A 20,591-nucleotide genomic window follows, 5' to 3' on the forward strand; every position below is an offset into this window, starting at 1 on the left:
AAAGAATACATAAAAAACATTGAATTTATTAATAATAAAAAAAGCATAGAGCAAAATTGTAGAAAAAATTAAAAAGAAAAATATCAAAATATAATCAAAGGTGGAACACATACAAGATTATTTATACGATGATGAATTATTTTATCAGCATTATTAGCAAGTTTATGTAACTAGAAAACTGAAGTAAATGATGATTCTATTTATACACAAGGGTTGACATGCTTGCTAGAGGACCAAAAAAGCGCGGGAGTTAAAAATCAAAATGGCGGAAGCATTATAGTAGAGCTTGGGGTTTATTGGATTGCGGAGAGGCAAAAATAGATTGTGGGACAGGTATAGTTTTTTTAAAATATCATTGAGGTTGTTGGATTGCGAAAAAATGGAGGAAATACTAAATAGGATATAAATAGAATTAGCGAAAAGACTTATTGGAGGCGGAAAAGGCTAAAAAAGGAAAAACACTGAGAGTTTTAAAATGCTTCGGAAGAATAAGTTGATGAGATTAGAGAAGTTTAAATTTTAGGATTATGATCTGGTGAAGGTCTGCATGTCAACATGATGGGTGTGGGGAGATGTGCGGAATATAATTTTAGTAGTATAGAAGACGGGTAAAACATCAGTTTGCGAGTCCTGTTCTGTCAGTCATGGATCTGAATAATAACATTTTCATTTCAAAAGTTGGAACATTAGGAAAAAATTATTAAGGCAATAAAAACAGCATTTTTAAAATCAAATCATCTACAATGTAATTCTGCATTCGTTTATACAAATTAACTTTTTCACATCCTGTCTATACCCTTTAATTTGGGAAAACCTTCTATGGAAGAGTTATGGTGTAATGTTTGAAAACTATACTTTGTCCCTTAGGTATAACAGACTAACAAATTTAAGGCAAATTATCTTAAAATAATAGTACAAAATTTGATTCGGCGCATTTAACCTGAAATGAAAAGGTTTCCTGATTGAAGTAGGCACTGATGAATTAGACCTCCTTGAGCTCAGCGGGGAGCTCGTTCTTGGGGTGCTTGTTCTCGAAATGCTGCTTGTAGGTCTTGGGATCAGGCATCAGAGCCTAAAAATCACACGATAATTGAATTAGGTATACTTTTTTCTTTCTATTTGTACAATGATTGACGTTATAATGTAAACTTTTAAAATCCTAAACAGGCGCAACAATAAACATTTTCATACCATATGGATTTTTAGGTTAGTTGTCCTAATGAATATAGAGATCGTGGATATTGTGACATTCTCATATACCTTAATACAATGACAACAATGTTTCTACCAGCTGACTACTAAAATAACGATACCATTATCTCCTCCTTTACTGAAATATTACCTTGCAGATGGCGCAGGTTGATTTCAAAGCAGCCATTGCAGCCTAAAATAAAAGGAATATATTTTACAAAGTTCAGCTCCTTTTTTTCAACTTAAAAGCTACTTGAGCCGCAAAAACTATATAAAAAGGGAATAGTTATTTATCACATCGTATTATGAACAGGTTTCCGCGGGTATTAAAATAAAAAATTATAAGATTAAAATTAGTTTTGTTAGGCCCTGGATAACAAAGCAAGTTTTAATCTTATGAATTTTATTTTAATATTTGTTGAAAATTGTCTTTAATACAATGCTATGTTTGATGGTATGGCTGAGAACCTGTTCTAATTTAGTGGATATTAATCGATATCGAAGACCTGCCTTGAAGGAAAGATATTTATGCTAATAATCTGATATAAGAAAACTTTAAAAGAATATTTTCTAAATCACAATAAAGGGAAATTTGTGCTCACCTTCTTCTGGTCATTGGCGCTGTGTCCAGCCTGCTTCTTCATCTTGGCCTGCTTCTCAGCAGCCTTCTGCTGGGACTGAATCTTTTGCTGTCCACGGGCCATTTTGGATTTTTTAGTAAGTTGGGATTAATGTCTGCAATGAAAATGCAATAAATTTTGGGAACAATAATATTAGATTAAAAGGATAAAAATTCTTAACCTTCATATTACAAGATTTCATTGATAGATTATTTTAATTGAACAGTTTGCATTGCAAAGTTAAGGATGCATAAAAAAATCATGCCCATATCAAATACTTTCATTAGAACTTTCAAGTTTGGCCAAAGTATGTTTTCTTTAGTTTTAAACAAAATTAAGTCAATTTACAAAATGGATAGGAAATATTTATCACAGAAAATCAAATTTCATGAAGTTTAAAATAATTCAACGCATTAACAGTCCAAGAATCCTCCACGTTCTTTGTAAAGTCACGGATAAACCTAAATAAAAAACGTATTTACTTAATTGTAGCAAAGCTACTCTTTAAAAATGAATGATTAACCGATTGTTAAAGTGCAGATTAAAAGGTTAATTGAGGTAAATAACTAAAAACTCGAAACACAATCTTAAATAAAAAAAAAGAATCGAACGTATGCTTGTCAATATTAAAGAAAAGTAGATTATTTCATTTTTAAGTGGCCTCTCCCTATACGAGTTTGAAAACATCATTAGAAAGCAGTCGAAAAACAATAAAAATATTATACAGTAGACAAAGAAAATATTGTAAATGTAAAGATAGAATCAATGTCATCAAAATAAAAGTGTCAAGGATATTTTTTATGCATTTCAACAGCCAAAAGTACTTTTTTTACAAGAGTGCCATACGGACAAACACTCACTATCTATGGACTAGTTATTATGTACTAAAAATCTAAAATCTACCAACCTAAAATTCAGAACTGTGGGACCACCATATTCGTCCAAATGTTCCTTCAATTTCTTTGGATTACCATTCAAATCCTCCACTAGAAAAAACAAATTTTTACAAACATAAAAGAATGGTAATCATACACGACTATGACAAGGATAACTTTTAGACTGGCCAACAAAAAAGGTATTCATTGTTAAAATATGTACTTAATTCACGATACCAATCCTTTGCAGACAGGCAAACAAATGAAAATGTAAAGTAGTTTTTCTTTAAAAAGTTGAATCCTTACTTATTCCAATATAATTTTTGAAGGAATGAGCCACCCAGGTACACTCCACCTGGCGGCCGTAGTTACCATTACTGTCTGGTTCATCGTCCATCATTATGCCTATCTAAACAAGGATAATTATGTCCATATGTAAGGTAGCACAACAACAATATTACAATCTGGCTCCAGTAAATGAGTCTAGATACTTAAATATATGACATTATTTAGAAACTTAACTTTGTGTATTGTATAACTATGAGTGATTCCAAAAATCATGGACAAGAAAAATGGAGTAGATGCGCTTTTAAGCGTAACACGTAGTGCATCCCCTTGTTGCTAGGAAGGTAATAGGTGCGAATCTTGACCAACGTCACGTTATAAACGAAGACGTTATAAATGCTTTATATGTCAGGTTACCATGTGTACGACATAAATAGTTAGAGTAGGGGGAATGCATTGGCCCAAAACATGTGGAAATGACCCGACTATAATAATCATGCACAATTAAGCATGCAAATGACCCGACTATAATAATCATGCACAATTAAGCATGATTTAAATAAGAGATACACCAAAATAAAATCTCGTGTTGTATCCTAAAAAGAAGGGATGCGGAACCGGAGCCGCCATATTTTGCTGGAGCCGGAGCCGTTATTTTCAGAGCGGCTCCAGCTCCGAGGGTAGCTAAAAAAATATCTGGAAAAAAATTATTTATACCTTGATTAACCCTAATGTTTAAACTTTAAATTTTATAATTTAGAAACCCTCTTAAGAGTTTCAAGTCCATTTTCTGAAAAAATGAACGCTTAAAACCTTAACAAGTAAAAAATAAACTTGGAAAATTTTATTTATTAGTTTTTCTTCAATTTAGGAAGGAGCCGAAGCCAGAGTCCTGAGCTGCATCAAAATCAAACGGCCCCGTTTCCCTGGCTAACACAAAATAATATACCTGATATGGAAAACTAAAATATATATCATCTAGTTCTAGATTTAACTCTGAACGCTGTTTCATTGTGAACAAACTAAAAAAAATATTGAAATTATATTATAAAATGAGTTACATTGTACGACACAATTTTAACATGATTTTGATGATTAGAATATTTGGAATATGAAAAGAAAATGAAGTAACGGGTTTCGTTGTACTTTTACAGTAGTTTTGATAGGTTTTTTAGGTTAGGTAAATGTTAATGATTGCCCCGCAGGTTTAGTGCCCCCTGCAGGGGCCTATAAGTAGGAGAAGAGCAACTGTAAAAAAATGATGAAACCCGCTACTTCGTTTTCTTTCCATGATCCTTCATAATTTTTTGCACATAAAAAATTTGGTATCATTGTTTTGAAGGCCTCAATTCCATACATATCATATGACGAAAATAGTAAGTTTAGGAAGAATTGATGGAAAAGTTAAAAACTAAATGTAACTAACCTTAAATTTTTGGAAACAATGTTAACACACTCAGGGGTGCACAATCCCTCCAATTCATCCAGGTCTCCATTACTTAAACTTTGGGAGATTTGTACTGCAGCAAACTAATTCATTTAATAATGCACCAAATATTAATATAATATTAAAGTTCATTAAAATTAATAGCATGGATAAAGCAGGGATAACACAATGGAAGATAAATTACGGTAAAATGCCAATTACAATAAACAAAACACCCCTTCTGCAGATAAAAATTATGGATGGAAAAGTTTAAACGACTGTTTAGAAAAATATATTTTCATTGGAAACTTATTTTCCAGTATAAATTGCAAACTGCTTAGTGTCCGCTGGATTAGAACCGGTTTAGGGCCATACTGAAAAATCATATGTATGGTAGGTATCTTGTTAGACATTTTTTCACAAAAAAAAATATAAAAAAAATTAATTCTTTCGGCCCTTCTATGAGCCAATGAAAAAGGGAATTTTATAGGGAACCTTTCAATTCTCGAAAATAAAAAAAATGACGAAATTGTCAGAAATTGAATATTTATATGCATTATCATTCCTTCCTTGGCACCTTGGGAAAACTCTTTCAGACTAAACTCCTTGTCAAAATATGGACGGATTAATGTCATCGCCAAAAACTTATTCCTAAAATACATTAACATAGTTTTTTTGAGGTACTTTTTGCATTAAAAACATTACATTTTATTATGATAAGGTACCTATCATTGCAAGAAAAAAAAGTTTCTTTAGAAAATTACTTTTAAGTGGTTTCTTATAGGTAACTATGAAGAAAATAGTAACACTATTGCAAATTAATTAGAATGCAATTATTTCATCATTTTATGTATAAAACACGTGTAATAAATACTTCAATTTTTATAAGTAATCACGAAACCTTACATCATATAGAAGTTATTTTCCATGAAATCAAAGCTTTAAAATTCGACGGTAAAGCAGACAAACATAAACACTTGTAGATTGTCAATTTGATACGCAGAGTACCTATTAATTTATAAGACGAAACTGAATTGTATATTAATAGATTTGTTGCAAAATCCATCTCTTGATATCTAAAATCAGCTATTTTTTTTTATAGACTTATGGACTTAATTGTAACTAGTATAAAGTTGCTATGCCATCTAAATTGTTCCTAGCTGCTACAGGAATCAACATGCAAAGTTTGTTATCGATAGGACGATTCTAACATGTCTAAATTAACGAAAGAGCAAACCGGTTCACAAACGTATGCACAGGCCCTAGTTTTAGAAAAGCTTGGCTTTTAAAATGAATGGTTTACATTTGATGTTTTAAAAGACTGATAAGTGATAACAGGTCGACTGAGACAAGCATCAAAGATCGAACTTACCTCAAAGCGTGTGAAAGCTTGGGCAGAGTAATGTTTGGAAACTCCATGAGTTCTGGGATTATCCTGTCATCTCTACTATTACTGTTAAATTGCATATTCGTATATTTTCCATATCATTTAATTCATCTAATATCTAGTTGTATTAGATTTATTAATAAAAGTATACAGTGTTTTGACAGGGGGTGAAAACGGGAAAGAAAGAACTACCCTCTTTTATTTTAAGGAAGACACCTCCCTTACACCTAATTGTCGCAAGCCATTGGACATAAAAATGAATTTTGAATTTAATATCTATTTAGCTTTACGCATCATTTTATACATTGGCTAAGTAGTACATCCTATAATATAAAGAAGTCAGGTTTTTTTTTGTCTGAAACTTAATATCTCAACAACTACTGAACCGATTGGGTTATCTATTTTAAGAAGGCTTCATATGGGCCCTGTGATGATTTTAGGCTATCTTATTTTCAGATAAAGGTCGTTGGATGGTTTTAAGCTATTTTTCTAGCCCCTCTCTGTCCTTCAGAGTCCCTAGATGCTAGGGGCGTAGTCGCTAGTAATACATATATAATTGTAGCACTTTAAATTTGTTATTTATACGGTAAAAGTAAAGTAAACATTTATTTCAGACAGAGTTTCAACAACTCCCTCTCCCCCTAAAGAATGGAAAATATTGATCCCTGTTAAAATGTCTGCAAAGCATGACATGACTACTTGATACAAAACTATTGCTGACAGGTAAAAATGTTGGAACAAAGTTTACACGAAGCAAGGGAGCACATCCTCGTATTGGAACTTGATTCACTGAACTCTAAAATATACATAAATAGTAAAACTTGGTTGAACAAAATGATAGTTTAGCTATAAGTAAAATGATAATAAATCATAAAATATAAAACAAATCCATTTATTAAAAAACTAAAACATTTATATTTTAAATTTTTTTTGTTACTTAATACCTAGAGAAAAATAAAGGCATATTAACTTATTAAGTAATGATCTAATAATTTCGAGTTAGAATTAAATAAACAATAAAAAGAATATAACACTATTTATTTTAATCACATAATCTTTTCACTACAAAAACCGAGAAAGAAATGAGATAAACAAGACATGTTGATTTACAAGTTTTAACTCCTGTCTTAACTGGATAGGTTAAGTTTGTGACGTTTTACTAACTAGATGCAAGTACATACAGTCGTACAAACCAGTTTGAGTTGGTTGAATCCAGATATTTCAAGGTGTTAATAAAAAGATAAAACCATCCTTACCTGTATGTTTAACTTTGTATGATATTTTGAATCATGAAAAATGAAAGAAAAGGGATAAGATTAATTTATCTGTGATTTACTTGTCCTTCCTCCTTAATTGCAGTTAAGATAGTAACTTAAAAATCTAATTTATTTACTAACCTGATAATTTTTAAGCAGAAAGCTCGATACTCTATTTCTCATTTTATTTCTGAAAATAAAAACAAATCATCTTCTCATCTTTTTACTTTTCTTATTTTGCCAACCCTGGTTGTCAAATTTTCTCTTTCTATCAAACTTCTGTTTGTTTGAATTTTGATTTTTGAACTCTCTTTTTGCATCAAACTTCTGATTGTTGAAATTTTGATGATGCTTCTTATTATCGGCTAGTTTTTGGCCATTTTTGCCGTTTATAGCGAATTTTTGACCATTTTTGCCGTTAACAGCGAATTTTTGACCATTCTTGCCAATAACAGCTGATTTACCAGGCATTTTACTATTAACAGCTGATTTTGCAGGTACTTTGTCATAAACAGCTGATTTGGCGGGAGGTTTGGTAAAAACAGAAGTTTCAACGGTAAAATCGTCATCCAGGCCAGCTTGTGAGCACTGACCCCCTTTTAGATGACATCTATCACAGAGAAGGCAGTGGTCGTAGGTTATTTTGACGCATCTAGCACAGGCATGGCAATGATGATAGGGTCGTCCATCCTGTTCGAAAAGAATCTTTGTTATTTAAAAAAAAAAACAAGTTTGAAAGTCACTAAAATACAGTAACAGGTTATAGGCCAGCCAAATTAATTGGCGTTACATTTGATGACCCTGCAGAGTTTTTGATCAACTTTAAACCCCGTCATCTACAAAATATCTTGGAGCATACATTCAAAGTTTAAAAACAGACAAAGGGGGGGGGTTTTTAATGCAACCATCTCGTAATCAGTGAGCAAATGGCACTTAAAATTCGAATTCCCATCTATAATTTTGCATGAGTAATCCTTGGTAGGTCTATTTTCCCTAAATCGAACAAAAAGTTGGAAAAGTAACGGCTAACGGCTGGCGGCTCAGCTATTTTGCCATTTTTTTGATATTTATACTGCAAATTAGTCACGAAACCTCTCTCAACATAATACTCTTTTCTACTCCAAAACGCTATCAAACGGTTCTAGACGGTAGCTGTTAGTACTAGAAGTTTTAAAATTGGTTATTGCTATCATTTAACATGAATTAAACCAAAAATATGTTTTAAAAAGTCGATTCCTGCGTAATTGATGATGGATTTACCCTGAAAATAGGCAAAAAACGGCTGAACGGCTGAGCCGCTTGCCGTTACTTTTCCAACTTTTGTTCGATTTAGGGAAAATAGACCTAATAAGGATTACTCATGCAAAAGTTCAGACCGAAATTCGAATTCTAAGTGTCATTTGCTCACTGATTACGAGATGGTTGCATTAAACCCCCCCCCCCCCCCCCTTTACAAAGAGAGATTTGTATATCCTTACGTTTACGCTCTTAAAAGGGCAAAAAAAATTATTAAAAAATGGTAAATATAAAACAGAATAAAGTTTACCTTGGAAGTGCAGCTTTTACAGTGTTCACAGTGAACGTCAGTAGCACTTACAAAATATTTGCATTCATTACACATCTTGTATCCCGTTTCCTCGGGCATTGGTAGTTTACTAAATAGAAAAATTGCAATATTGAAATAATTTAAAGAAAACAAAGTAGCGAGTTTCGTCGTATTTTCACAGTAGATGTTGATAGATTATTTTAATTTAGTTAAATATTAATGATTGATAAATGTATGTAGATTCGTAGAATAAATTGAGTCTATTGACCTTTGACTAGTTTAATACTTAATAAACTGAACTTAAGCCTTAATGCTACAGTTCCTTTTAAGAATTGACCGAACAACCAAAGAGAGAGGGGACAATTATATAACACTGTTTATAACACTAGTCCCCAAAGTTTTATAATAACTCTTTCTCATTCATTGACTGAACAACTTTGGGGACTTCAGTAAATTAAGATTGATTGTTTTATTAAGTTTATCGTTCAGTCGTTTCAACTACTAATTCTAATCTACAGAGGGGGTAATTTTGTGTATCATCATTGGGGATGTACATCAATTTAACGGCCATTGTCTTATCCCTTTCGATCCCTGTCAAACAACCCATAACTTTTTTCAACGCTTTTAATAAATATCTACCTTAAAGGTACATTGGTAAATATTCTAATCGGAGATCCATATTTTCTTCCCTCCTCCGAGCCACTAAACTCCTAAGCATATATGTACTTCAGAAACATATTAGTGTACCTAAAAGTTTAATAGAAATAAGTTAGATTAAGTCTGAGTGTTTTCTCAGATATTGGATTAAAATTGATCAATGTTTACCTTATGATTTGTGTAACAAACTCTATAATGGCACATTTTCAAATCATGTCCAACCGCCTAAAATATAATAAAGAGATCAGTAAATAAGTTTTTCCTCCACCAAAATACTTATAAAATGATCTATACGAAGCTTCGCTGTAAAGAATAACCATAACGGTCCAGCGATTAGCGAGATTCTACGGTACAGACAGACAGACACATTGACACACATCCACATACATAGACATCCTGTTACTGTTATATGAGGATTATCACTAACCTGTATCTTTTTTTCCAAAAAGTAAGGAAAAACCCAAAAGATATTCAAACAGACATCTTTGTCTTTCAAAAGGCTTTTGAATTGATTCAATGTGTAGGCAATCAGCTCAGGTCTAGAATGTTTAGAATACATATTATTGAATTGCTACACTGAATAGTTGTACCATTATTGCCCTTGTTTTCACTAAGGCTATTTGAAGGACATTTTTTAGAATGTTAATCTCAGCAGGGATCACAAGGGATAAGATATTAACCGCTAAATTGATATACATCCTCAATCAATCGTTTTGATAGGCTATTTTTAAAAATATTATTCTCAGAGATCACAAGGGATAAGATGTTAACCGATAAATGTATTTTAAAGCCAACAAGTAAGAGGAAGTGCTTATAAAACTAAGGGTACCAAGTCAATATCTCCTCCCTCCCTGCATAAATCTTTATTTGACAGTTTATATTTTATTAAGCTTATAATAATTCAATACCTTGCACCAAAAGGAGGATCTAACACGATGGAAACACTGGTCGCTAAAGATAAGAAATCCTCCAAATCCGGCTGTCTCTCATGGAAGAAATGAAAGTTCATCATGTTAAACCACATAAATTCTGACGGACTGTATAGGCCTAGAAAAAAAAACAAGGATGATGACATTCAGAGAAAAATAAGAGCGAAGAATACCAAAAAAGACCAATTTTTAAATATCATTCAATAATTCACTGAGATTAAAAAGAAGGGGACGATTCTTTAACATACTAATAAGTAAACCTTACCCAAAAACCTGTGATCTATGTCAAGCAAACGTTTCTTAAACTCTGTTGACAAAGATTGAAAAATGCTGGGAGAACCAATACATATCACATGACTTGAGGCTACACATCTGTTAAATAGTTTTCTCATTCCAAATATAATTGTTGATCAGTAGCGGGATATCAATAAGCTTATCTAATCTAGTTTAGATGGATCACTATTTGATAAGACACTACTACAAAAATCTAATATGTTGGACAATCGAAAAATTGGATACCCCAAAATATTTTATTTATACAATATTTTAGATTTTGGTTATATTCTATTATTTAATTTAGATTTTTGAAAAGGTAAAAAAAAGTAGGGTTGGCAATCCGTATCCGAATCCGCCCAATTTTTAGGCAATTTTGGAATCCGAATCCGGAATCCGTTTTTTAATAGCAGATTCGGATTCTTAATTGGTAGGCTAAAGGGGTAGTTTCACGAAATGCATTTGAACTTAATTTAGTGAACCGCATATTTTTTCTTAGTTAATGGGGAAAACTACATTAAAATAGCATATATTTGAAATTAATTCAATTTTCTACCACGTAGTTATTAAAATATCAAGACCTGAAAATTGTCTTTTTGTGATATATGCAATTTAAAAAGACGATTTTCAAGTCTTGATATTTTAAAAACTACGTGGTAGAAAATTGAAAATTTTTCAAATATATGCCATATAAATGTAGTTTAACCATTTAACCAGGATAAAATATGCGGTTCACTAAATTAAAAAAAGACGATTTTCAAGTCTTGATATTTTAACTACGTGGTAGAAAATTGAATTTTTTTCAAATATATGCCATATAAGTGTAGTTTAACCATTTAACCAGGATAAAATATGCGGTTCACTAAATTAAGTTCAAATGCATTTCGTGAAACTACCCCTTTAGCGTCTTGAGTTTTTTCGTTCAACTCCCCCTTTTTGAAGGCAAAGATTATCATCATTATATATAATATCTTTTAAAATCTGGTTCGATTATCGGAAGTGAATTATAAAGACCACTAAGAACATAATTTTTTAGGACATATGTAGCACTTAAATTTTTAATAAAAGCCTTTTAAAATATTGCCAGAATCAAGAATCCGAATCCGCCAAAAATAAGAATTCGCCATTTTTTGGACGGATTCTTGTAAGAATCCGAATCTGGTCCAAAAATTTGACGGATTGCCATCCCTAAAAAAAAAAATTAGGAATTTAGTTTAAATGCCTTATCCGTCTTCGTAAGTACGAAATAAGAAATCCAATTTAATAGATTGCCAGAACCCTGGTTCCTTGCCCTTAGTAGGTAAATAAAATTACTTCTCATACAAAAAAATTAAATGAGAAAATGTATTCCTAATGCATTCCTCTAAATACTTGGAAGATTCATTTGTGAAAAAATATTGCGCCTCTCGCTTACTACCAGTTTTAGCCTGAAAAAAAACATAATAACACAACAGTAGTAGGACTTTAAAAACTTAATTAAGTTATACCTATGCTAATGGAATTATAATACCTGGAGCAAATTTAGAGGATTTGTCAAATGTTCAGGCTTCAAGTTTGTAATGGGGTGGTCTTTATGTTGACCCGTAGCTTGTCGGTCAATAAATACTCCACATGACTGGCAATAATGTCCAGTTTCTGTACCAGCAGCAGTCTTAAACTCCTAAATTTTTAAATACTATACGTTGATTCGCAGGGATCTTAAGGGATAAGACAATCGTCGATACATTGATAATACAAATTACCCACTCTATAAAAAGAAATTAATGGTTTAAAAATTTTGACATCGCAAGTTTAAACCAAACAATTATGGTTTATTCAAAATACCCAAAGCAAGCAAACTTCTTGATTATTAAACTTTAAATGCCAGTTTAATTTGCAGTTCAACTTCAATGTAACCTTCCTCCCTTATAATAAAAAAAACCGAATACCAAAAACCCTATGTTGAAATTATCCTATCAATTTAGAACCTCGAAAAAATATTGTAATGGCCAGAACATTATTGTTATCAGAAGGCCAATTAGTCAAAATTGTTTTGAACCTTATAAATTAATCTTCCAAACGTTTAAAATATTAAAATCATGGTTTCTATGTTATATTCTAATTTAGTACCTAGATATTTTAGAATAAGTTTTTACCTTCATTTTCTGATAACAAGCCTCGTGATCTTTTCCATCCATAAACTCCTTCAAGCATTCCTTCCATTTAAAAATTTTTCCCGCCGTAATTTTGTCATCCTTGGCCATGTGAAAGTCGCATAATTTCTTGTCCCTGTACGCAGAGCATGCGTAGAATTCTCGTTCCTTGCCTTTGATGGTGTCCTTGAATAGCACAGTTGGGCCGTGGACACACCTGAAATATTAAAGTGTTCCCATGAAACAGCTCGACAATTTATACTTGCTAAAACGCTGGCCCTAATGGCTACACAAGTACACAACATTATCAAGTCCTATTCCAGGACTACCTCTGGAGTCTAAACACTAAGAACCTAAAGAAGCTAAACCCCTAGTAAATGCCAAGAGGTTTAGTTACTTTTTCTACCAAAGTTCTCAGGTTATAATGAACTAAAAAGATCAACTTATAAAACACACAGAATTTTTCCACTGTTCATATAGAAAGATAAATTATCATTGCATGATTTGAGTGTCAAAATGAAATATATAGCGTAAATCCTGACCAAAACAATGTCAGATGTTTTTGGCCATATAAGCACAAGGACTAACAGTGCTTCTGTTAATGGGGCCATGGTCACAAATATAGTTTAAATAAATGGCTTTATTTATAAGAAATAAAACTTGAGAATGTAAAAACCAGCCTTCTTAAAGTAGCACTGTGATCTTAAATATAACAACTGCACTAGGTATTAAGAAGTGTATTTTTCAAATGATAACTATACATTGTATCTGAAAATATATAAAAATGCAACTTACTTTGGATTATTTGCTAATCCATCTACAATAACCTCAGTTTTTCTGTACATTTTTTTTCTAAATCATTAAATCTGAAAAATTCAGAATTTGTAATTTTATGTGGTATAATCTTTACGTGACTAAGGATAACTTAAAATGTTAATAATATATATTCTTCTTGGGGCGAGTTGCATAATAATAACAGAAATGAATCAACTATACTTTGAACTACAGAGACAAACCAGTGAGGAAAATTAATCCCATTTGACGGGAAGGCTTGGCTTCAACTCAGAGGCAGCGGGGTGTTTCTACAATAAAGATATTAGTTATTCTAATTTCCCTAATTTTTATTTACTAACTTAATCGGAAAATGTGTGTGTGTGGGGGGGGGGGGGGCATTTATTGCCAACTTCGCCAAAACTTACTCAGGGGTGTATATTCTGCATGGGATCCCCGGCTCAGGGGGGGGGGGGGGGGGGAAATAAAAAATAAGTGGTTGGAGGAAAAAAAAATGTAAAAATTAAGAAAACTGAAAACATTTTTTCCATTTCGCCCCCCTCCTTGGTTAAAAAAACTAAAAAAATGTGTAATAGGAGGGATAAAATAAATAAAATATAGAGTTCTTTAAATATTTATCTATTTCCCCCCCTACTTTTTAAGAAAAATGTAGGGGGGAAAAAAAATAAAAAAATTTGTAGCAGGGGAAAAAAAATAAATCTTGTGCAGAATATACACCCCTGAACTTACTATGTAAGTAATCAAAATTAATAGGACAAGAAATTTCTACATATATCCTAGGACCTTACTACATACCAAAAAATCTCTTAATACATCTTTCTTGCATTTGATTTTTAAATATTTATTGCGAAACAATGGTAATTGATCATCAATGCTTATTGCTTACCTTAAATCCCATGTCATAGTAATCGCTGGGGCCGCCACGTTCCAAGTCTGGGTTGGGCAGGGGGAAGGATGCATCCTCGGGTACGGTCATACGCTTGGAGGTCTGGGCTCTGAAGCCAGTCTGCTTGGTCCAGTCACCTCTGAATAAAATAACAGTGATTTTAAAAATATAAATGGATAATTCTTGGTCAAAGAAAAATGAATATAAAAATATTTGGATGTTGCACCAGATTTTTTAATAAAGTGAAAATCGTAGCGGGGTAAAATAGCGATACCCACTCCTATCCCTTTACTGAATACCCACCCCTGCTACTTGATGAACGAAAGGACCAATGAAATTAGCGCTAGTCACAAAAAAATTCTACAAAAATAATTTTAATTTTATTCTTGTTAATCCGTAAATTAAACTTATAGATAAATAATATCTACTTTAAGCTAGGTATTAATCATATTTCACATTATATTTCCTAACCTGTTATACAAATATTGATAGGTGCAAAGCCAAACGAAAGCGGTGCTCCACAGAACCTTGCTTGTCACCCACCTAAAAAGAAATAAATTACAAATTGGACGTCGAAAATACCATACAATTATCTTTAAACAAAAAGTTGGAATAAAAAATGAACGATAAATAAATCTTTTCCAATATAGAAAATTAAAATACTGCCTTTGGTAAATATTTGAGGGAATACTGAATAGACGAATAGTTCTACAGGGTGTCCGTCAGAAACTGATTTTTAAAAAACGCTTATTACTCACTTAATATTTGAGGTATCTTAGTAAAATTAAAAGTTTTTGGCAGCCTACTACTGTTCATTTTATGGGGTAACGATGAAAAGTCCACAAAATAAACAGGAAAAAATCTACGAGGTAGTACATAAGAGGTTGATTTTATTGAATTTAGACTAACCCAGCAGAAAATATTTGCTTTGTGGACTTTTAGATTAGTTAGGGCCCAAACGGCTGATTGCTCAGACTTGCTAAGCATACCAATAGAACCGGCTTGACATGGCAAACAATAAATTAACAATATTGAAGAATCTGAGGTGTACTATAAGTGAACAAAATGTAAAAATAAGCATAATATAGGTCTTCTTTATTTATTTTTCATTTGAGCTCGCTTCAAATGCACACAAGAATCTGAAATATACCAGATTTCTTAACATTAGACTTCAATGCCAGTTCTTTCTCACAGTTCTTGGAGATTTTTTTCTGTTAACTTGTGGATTTTTCATCGCTATTTCATAAAATGGTCAGAAGCAGGCTGCCAAATACTTTTTATTTTAATAAGATAGCTCAAATATTAAGGGAGTAATAAGAGTTTAAAAAAAACAGTTTCCGACGGACACCCCTCTATTTATATAAAGAAATTAATTACATTCCCTTTAGTTTAGCATTCATCTTAATGCGCTGCTTATGGATATAATAACTATATGCTTACTTGGTGGTAAAGGCGTGCTCCATGCCCAGAATAGGACGAAGTGCGTGCTCAAAAGCCTCTCCAGGAGCCTGCCAGATTCTAAAAATAAAATTATAGTTTTTTATACATCACATAAAAAATTTACAAAGGGGGTCAAACTAAATACCAATATATAGGGCTGTCATCTGGACCTTTTAAAAACAGATACTACAAACACTTGCACTCATTTAGACACAACAACAATGGTACCAAGCTCTCTGACTGCATTTCAAAGCTTAAAGAACAGAACAAGCCACACAGCCTAAAATGGTCAATAAAAGCCCTTGCAACGACTTACAACCAAAACTTCAAGAAATGCCAATTATGCCTGACAGAATGTGTTTCCATTGCCCATGCTTCAAAATCAACCACAACATCACTCAACATGAGAAATGAAGTCTTGAACCACTGCATACATCGAAAAAAGTACTTACTGGACCAAACTTAACCTTATATGGCCATATCAAAGCAATTTTTTTATATATATCATGCATAATATTCATTACTACAAAGTACATATTGCCTTTTCATGTGTTAAATAAGAAACATTAGTCATAGTTTAAATGCTAAAATTTAAATACCTCACCACCTTTCCCTTTTTATTATGCAATATAACCCCCCCCCCACTCGTTCCTTACCTCCACTGCAAGAAAAAAATCATCTTTTGTTTTTAATAAACAGTATAGAATTTATGCTCATTAAAGCATCATGTATTTTTATTTATCCAACTGAAGATTGTTCTTGACATGAAACACTGTGTATTGGACTTATCAAATAAAAATAACATGTTTAATTAAACTGTGTTGATCACTCTATGATATGGTATTTCTACAAAAGTATAATTTACTCTGTTAAGTTAGATAACCTTATTATTTTATTGAGATTAGCTAGTTTAGTGGCTCGCAAGCAAGCCGAGGGTAGATTTGTCGAATTAACCAAATGAATAACATAAAATAAATGATTTTTATTTAATACACATTGACATACTATTAAATCTTCTTGAAAAGATTTATTGAAGTAGAACAGCTGTCATAGTCAATTGCCAAATAATAAAAAAAAGTTTTTACTTAAATCATTACATGTATAGCCAGTCATTACAAAACTAAACTGTCAGTCAGCACGTACCTTCTAAAAATATTAAGCCTGTCCTTGCGGAATTCTGGGTTGTCCCACAGGTGGAATAAATGATAGGACATGTCTTTCTTTGTCCACATCTAAATAAATATTAATAAAAAAAGTTTTACATTTTTATATTTTTTTAGTTTATAGATAAAACCATAAAATGTCCTATAAAGTAACCTAAGTCCTTTTATTGAGAAAAGATGTTATTAATCTTGAATTCGTTTAACGAAATGCTTTATATTAGATAAAAGTCCCTTTACAAAAATAGAATGCCTCTCAAAATAACACATTAAAAAATAAAATTCAAAGAATTATCAGCTAAATATATCAGGTTAATTGCTAAAAAAATAACTTACATTAGCCTGAAGATATTTTTGTCTCCATTGCCTATCAATTTCCTCATACAGGCCGGGGGCTACACGCCTCCTCTGGTCACCGAACATAGAATACAGGTCACGTTTCTTAGATCCCCAATTTTCGTCGGCGACACCCATTTTGATGCGTGATTCTGAAACCAGAATGAATTTAATGGATAGATAGATACATTACATACGTCGTTTTAAGGATTACAACTGTGCAATTACGTGTAATAAAATCACAAAAAAAATAAGGAAAAAGTGAATGGACATGGAAAATAAATAAATAATACCCCGAACCGACGTGTGGAACTGTGGGGCCAAAATTCCCGACAAATCATTATCCCAGTTGAACTCTCCTAAACACCTAATTCTGCTAACTTTACAATAAAAATACATTTCTTTAAGGATAACTTTCAGTTCGAAGGAATTACCATCAACTTTATGCAATAAAAAGTTTAATTTATTTTAAGTTTTATATCCCTAAAGTTATTTTAATTATTCTTTAATTTTCATGTCCAATTCAATTATCCATTAAAATAAATAAGAAAATAGAAAGATACTGTTAAAATGTTCATATCACAACCATAATTAACTAATATTAAAAAAAATAGCAAAAATGAGATCAAGCAACATAAGAACAATGGTCAAAAGATGAAAATGTTAATCACCTAAAAATAAGACTTACATAAAAAAGCTTAAAATAGCTTATTGTAAATATTAGAAATAAACAAACATTAATCATCAATTACATTCAGATATTTTATAAACTTTACTTAATACAGCATGACACTCGAAATAGGTCTTAAGAGGTTTAGTTGCATTTTGTTAGTCGATGCATCAACAAAAATAAGTCAAAAGTATTTGATTTGCCAATTTTTGAGGAACCCATATTTTTTATTATCTATGTAGTAATTCAGAGAGAGCCTTCCACTTACTTTAAGTGATATAGAGCAACAAAAGCTACAAACTATTTGAAAAACTTTTTCGAGTGTTTGACTGTAAATATGTGAGTTTTACTTGTCATAAATTGTTTTAACAAAAATATTTGCTAACGTTTTTTATTCAGCAAAGCTAAGAATGAGAAGGCAAGCGCATTTTAAGGCATTTTAATGACTGATTTGAATAATACAATTTGAGGCTTTGACAGTTATTTCTTAAACAAATAACAGCCAAGGGAAGTTTTCTCTTCATAATGACAAGAGATAAAGTTATGGAAAAATCTTGAATATCTAAATTAGAACTTAAAGTAGGTATATTTTCCACTTCTCATTTGCCGAAAGGAAGAGAATAAGATTCAATAGTCTAAATACTGAAAATAAACCTAGCAGTCCAAAAAGTTTGCAGCCATCAAGAGCTCCAGAGCAATTTCTGGTTGAATTGGAAATTCTGGGATTTCAGCAGAACTATGGGTATAACGTACCTGAATAAATTATTAGGTAAGTTATAATTAGCATAGCTTTTCTAATATTAATATAATTTTTGAATTAGGTAGGTCGGTATTTTATAGAATAAAGATTAGGGATGATATATAAAGATTTGTCAGACATTCTAAATTGCAGTGTTTCGGAGCCGGAGCTGGGAGCAGCAACATTTTTGGTGGAGCCGGAGCCGTATTTTTTGTTAAAAACGGCTCCGGCTCCTGATTAGCTAAAAATGATTTTTTAAAGTAATATTATAATTTGGCAACGGTCTATTTCCATATAATAAACTGAAAAACTATTGTTACTTAACAAATAGACACACATCCTTCTACTTTTATATAGCTTTAATCAAATAAAAGCAAAATATTTTATATTTATTTTATTTTATCAAATTCAATAATGAGCAAAATTGATGTTAATTTTAAAGAAGGAGCCGGAGCCGTATTTCCAGATACGGCTTCGAGGAGCCGGAGCCGCATCAAAATTATACGGCTCCGACACCCTGTAGTAAATTGCATCACGTATATATTAAATCCAATATATAAATTAGGCGTTATAACGTTGAAGATATTTTCTTTGCTGATATTTACTACATACATACACCTAATTATATATACACATACCTTATAAGAAAAGTACATGCACACTTTTTGAAGAACATGGGATGGAATTTCTCTAAAATTGACTTCGTTCGTTTCGTTCTCTGCAAATTGGCCAGGACCAGATAGCATAGCTTTAATAGTACCTGGAATAATAATAACATTATCGATAGAAAGCCCTTTATTATTATTTATGTGTGAGAAATAAATACATAAAAATTTTAACAAAAAAATAAAGATTTCTAGAGTTCTCAATGAAGTACTCACCTGAAGTCAAAGCATTCTCCCTTTTCACAATAAATTCGTGACCGTCACTACTTATCAGCTTTACATACCTATTGATAAAAAAAAAACAGTAAGATGAATAAAATAATTCACATTAGTATTTTTTATATTTACGCATTTAAAACGTACAGATTCGATAAAATAGGACTAATATCAAAAGTTGAACATTCTATGATAGTATTTAATTATAAAATAAAACTTACATAGCATCTGGCCCTTCACAGCCGCCACAAGCTGTCACTGGGGTTGTATCCATTTTTGTGCTCAATTCTAAAAACAAAATAATCATTTCAAAATGGCTAAATTTCTTTATTTTTACACAAAAGGGACAGTTTTAATACATTTACTATATAAAATTGTTTAATAATTTGGAAAATGTATGAAAAAAGTGCAGAAATCTTGACTTTTGGCTAGTAAATTAGATAAAAATCACAATAATAAGCAGAAAAATAGATTAAAAGCATGAAAATGGAGCTTGACGCGCACTGATGGTAAAAATGCCGCGCTGTCTGGCGAAAAGAGGTTTGGCACTCCATTTATACTTTCATTGACTACTTATTTCTAGATCGGAAATAGTTTTAATTAATAAAAAATGCTAAAAGGTCGACCAAAATTGCAATCTATTTATTTCAAAGTCTGATTATTTTGTCTGTTTGGCAATCTATCAATTCAACTTATGCTGCAGTTTCACCACAATATTTTAGGGTTTTCACACTTGATTAGTAGACGACAACCCTAATTAAGATCCAAATACATGCCTAAAAGATAATTCTTGAATATAATAACCAAAATATCAAAACGAGATTAATATTGCTTGACAATACTTGTATATTATATTAGCGACTACGACCCAACATTCAGGCGCTCAATATTGAAAAGGTCAATGAGGGGCTGGAAAAAATAGCTTAAAACCAACCCAAGTCTTAAATCTGAATATAACTAATAGCCTAAATCCATCAATTGTGATGCTTACCCTAAAAAGAGAACCCAATAATTGTTATCGATAAAAAAAAACTATATTATAGTATGGCTTTATATGTTTTAATATATAACACTATGGCTCTACTCCTAGAGGCCTCTAGGGGCACCTAA

General features: G+C 31.8%; 5 protein-coding genes across 9 annotated transcripts; all 5 read right to left on the reverse strand.

Annotated features, from left to right (window-relative positions):
• Nucleotides 1-8: 8 nt before the first annotated feature.
• Nucleotides 9-1,926, reverse strand: LOC145314412 (zinc finger protein 706-like). 3 transcript variants are annotated; one of them, XM_080154305.1, is made up of 4 exons: nucleotides 1,794-1,926; nucleotides 1,343-1,384; nucleotides 964-1,072; nucleotides 9-651 (listed from the first exon to the last, which is right to left on the reverse strand). In XM_080154305.1, the coding sequence occupies exons 1-3, from the start codon at nucleotides 1,893-1,895 to the stop codon at nucleotides 983-985; spliced, it is 234 nt and encodes a 77-aa protein (XP_080010431.1). In that variant the 5' UTR covers nucleotides 1,896-1,926; the 3' UTR covers nucleotides 9-651; nucleotides 964-982. The 3 variants fall into 3 exon arrangements, with proteins under 3 accessions (XP_080010431.1, XP_080010432.1, XP_080010433.1); XM_080154306.1 differs by having other exon boundaries at nucleotides 9-650; nucleotides 959-1,072; XM_080154307.1 differs by having other exon boundaries at nucleotides 9-650; nucleotides 941-1,072.
• Nucleotides 1,926-4,989, reverse strand: LOC145314410 (uncharacterized). The gene is made up of 6 exons (XM_080154304.1): nucleotides 4,963-4,989; nucleotides 4,398-4,501; nucleotides 3,921-3,993; nucleotides 2,993-3,095; nucleotides 2,719-2,797; nucleotides 1,926-2,272 (listed from the first exon to the last, which is right to left on the reverse strand). Exons 3-6 carry the CDS (start codon nucleotides 3,981-3,983, stop codon nucleotides 2,191-2,193), a joined length of 327 nt encoding a protein of 108 aa, XP_080010430.1. The 5' UTR covers nucleotides 3,984-3,993; nucleotides 4,398-4,501; nucleotides 4,963-4,989; the 3' UTR covers nucleotides 1,926-2,190.
• Nucleotides 4,990-6,449: 1,460 nt separating this feature from the next.
• LOC145314399 (rRNA N(6)-adenosine-methyltransferase ZCCHC4) lies at nucleotides 6,450-13,480 on the reverse strand. The gene is made up of 12 exons (XM_080154285.1): nucleotides 13,373-13,480; nucleotides 12,581-12,794; nucleotides 11,956-12,105; nucleotides 11,796-11,872; nucleotides 10,438-10,544; nucleotides 10,152-10,290; nucleotides 9,671-9,782; nucleotides 9,412-9,468; nucleotides 9,226-9,296; nucleotides 8,587-8,695; nucleotides 7,182-7,730; nucleotides 6,450-6,580 (listed from the first exon to the last, which is right to left on the reverse strand). The coding sequence occupies exons 1-11, from the start codon at nucleotides 13,420-13,422 to the stop codon at nucleotides 7,248-7,250; spliced, it is 1,569 nt and encodes a 522-aa protein (XP_080010411.1). The 5' UTR covers nucleotides 13,423-13,480; the 3' UTR covers nucleotides 6,450-6,580; nucleotides 7,182-7,247.
• Nucleotides 13,443-17,329, reverse strand: ND-B17 (NADH dehydrogenase (ubiquinone) B17 subunit). The gene is made up of 6 exons (XM_080154298.1): nucleotides 17,192-17,329; nucleotides 16,839-16,927; nucleotides 15,696-15,773; nucleotides 14,727-14,798; nucleotides 14,256-14,394; nucleotides 13,443-13,659 (listed from the first exon to the last, which is right to left on the reverse strand). Exons 1-6 carry the CDS (start codon nucleotides 17,327-17,329, stop codon nucleotides 13,606-13,608), a joined length of 570 nt encoding a protein of 189 aa, XP_080010424.1. The 3' UTR covers nucleotides 13,443-13,605.
• A 12-nt stretch (nucleotides 17,330-17,341) lies between these two features.
• Nucleotides 17,342-19,843, reverse strand: LOC145314409 (elongin-C-like). 3 transcript variants are annotated; one of them, XM_080154302.1, is made up of 5 exons: nucleotides 19,703-19,843; nucleotides 19,482-19,549; nucleotides 19,239-19,360; nucleotides 18,516-18,614; nucleotides 17,342-17,786 (listed from the first exon to the last, which is right to left on the reverse strand). In XM_080154302.1, exons 1-4 carry the CDS (start codon nucleotides 19,786-19,788, stop codon nucleotides 18,516-18,518), a joined length of 375 nt encoding a protein of 124 aa, XP_080010428.1. In that variant the 5' UTR covers nucleotides 19,789-19,843; the 3' UTR covers nucleotides 17,342-17,786. The 3 variants fall into 3 exon arrangements, with proteins under 3 accessions (XP_080010428.1, XP_080010426.1, XP_080010427.1); XM_080154300.1 differs by having other exon boundaries at nucleotides 17,342-17,862; XM_080154301.1 differs by lacking the exon at nucleotides 17,342-17,786 and adding an exon at nucleotides 17,940-18,161.
• Between the last annotated feature and the right edge of the window lie 748 nt (nucleotides 19,844-20,591).

The sequence above is a fragment of the Acartia tonsa genome, chromosome 3 (genome assembly GCF_053477335.1).
Source record: "Acartia tonsa isolate MP-2025a chromosome 3, ASM5347733v1, whole genome shotgun sequence".
Classification (NCBI taxonomy): Eukaryota; Metazoa; Arthropoda; class Copepoda; order Calanoida; family Acartiidae; genus Acartia; species Acartia tonsa.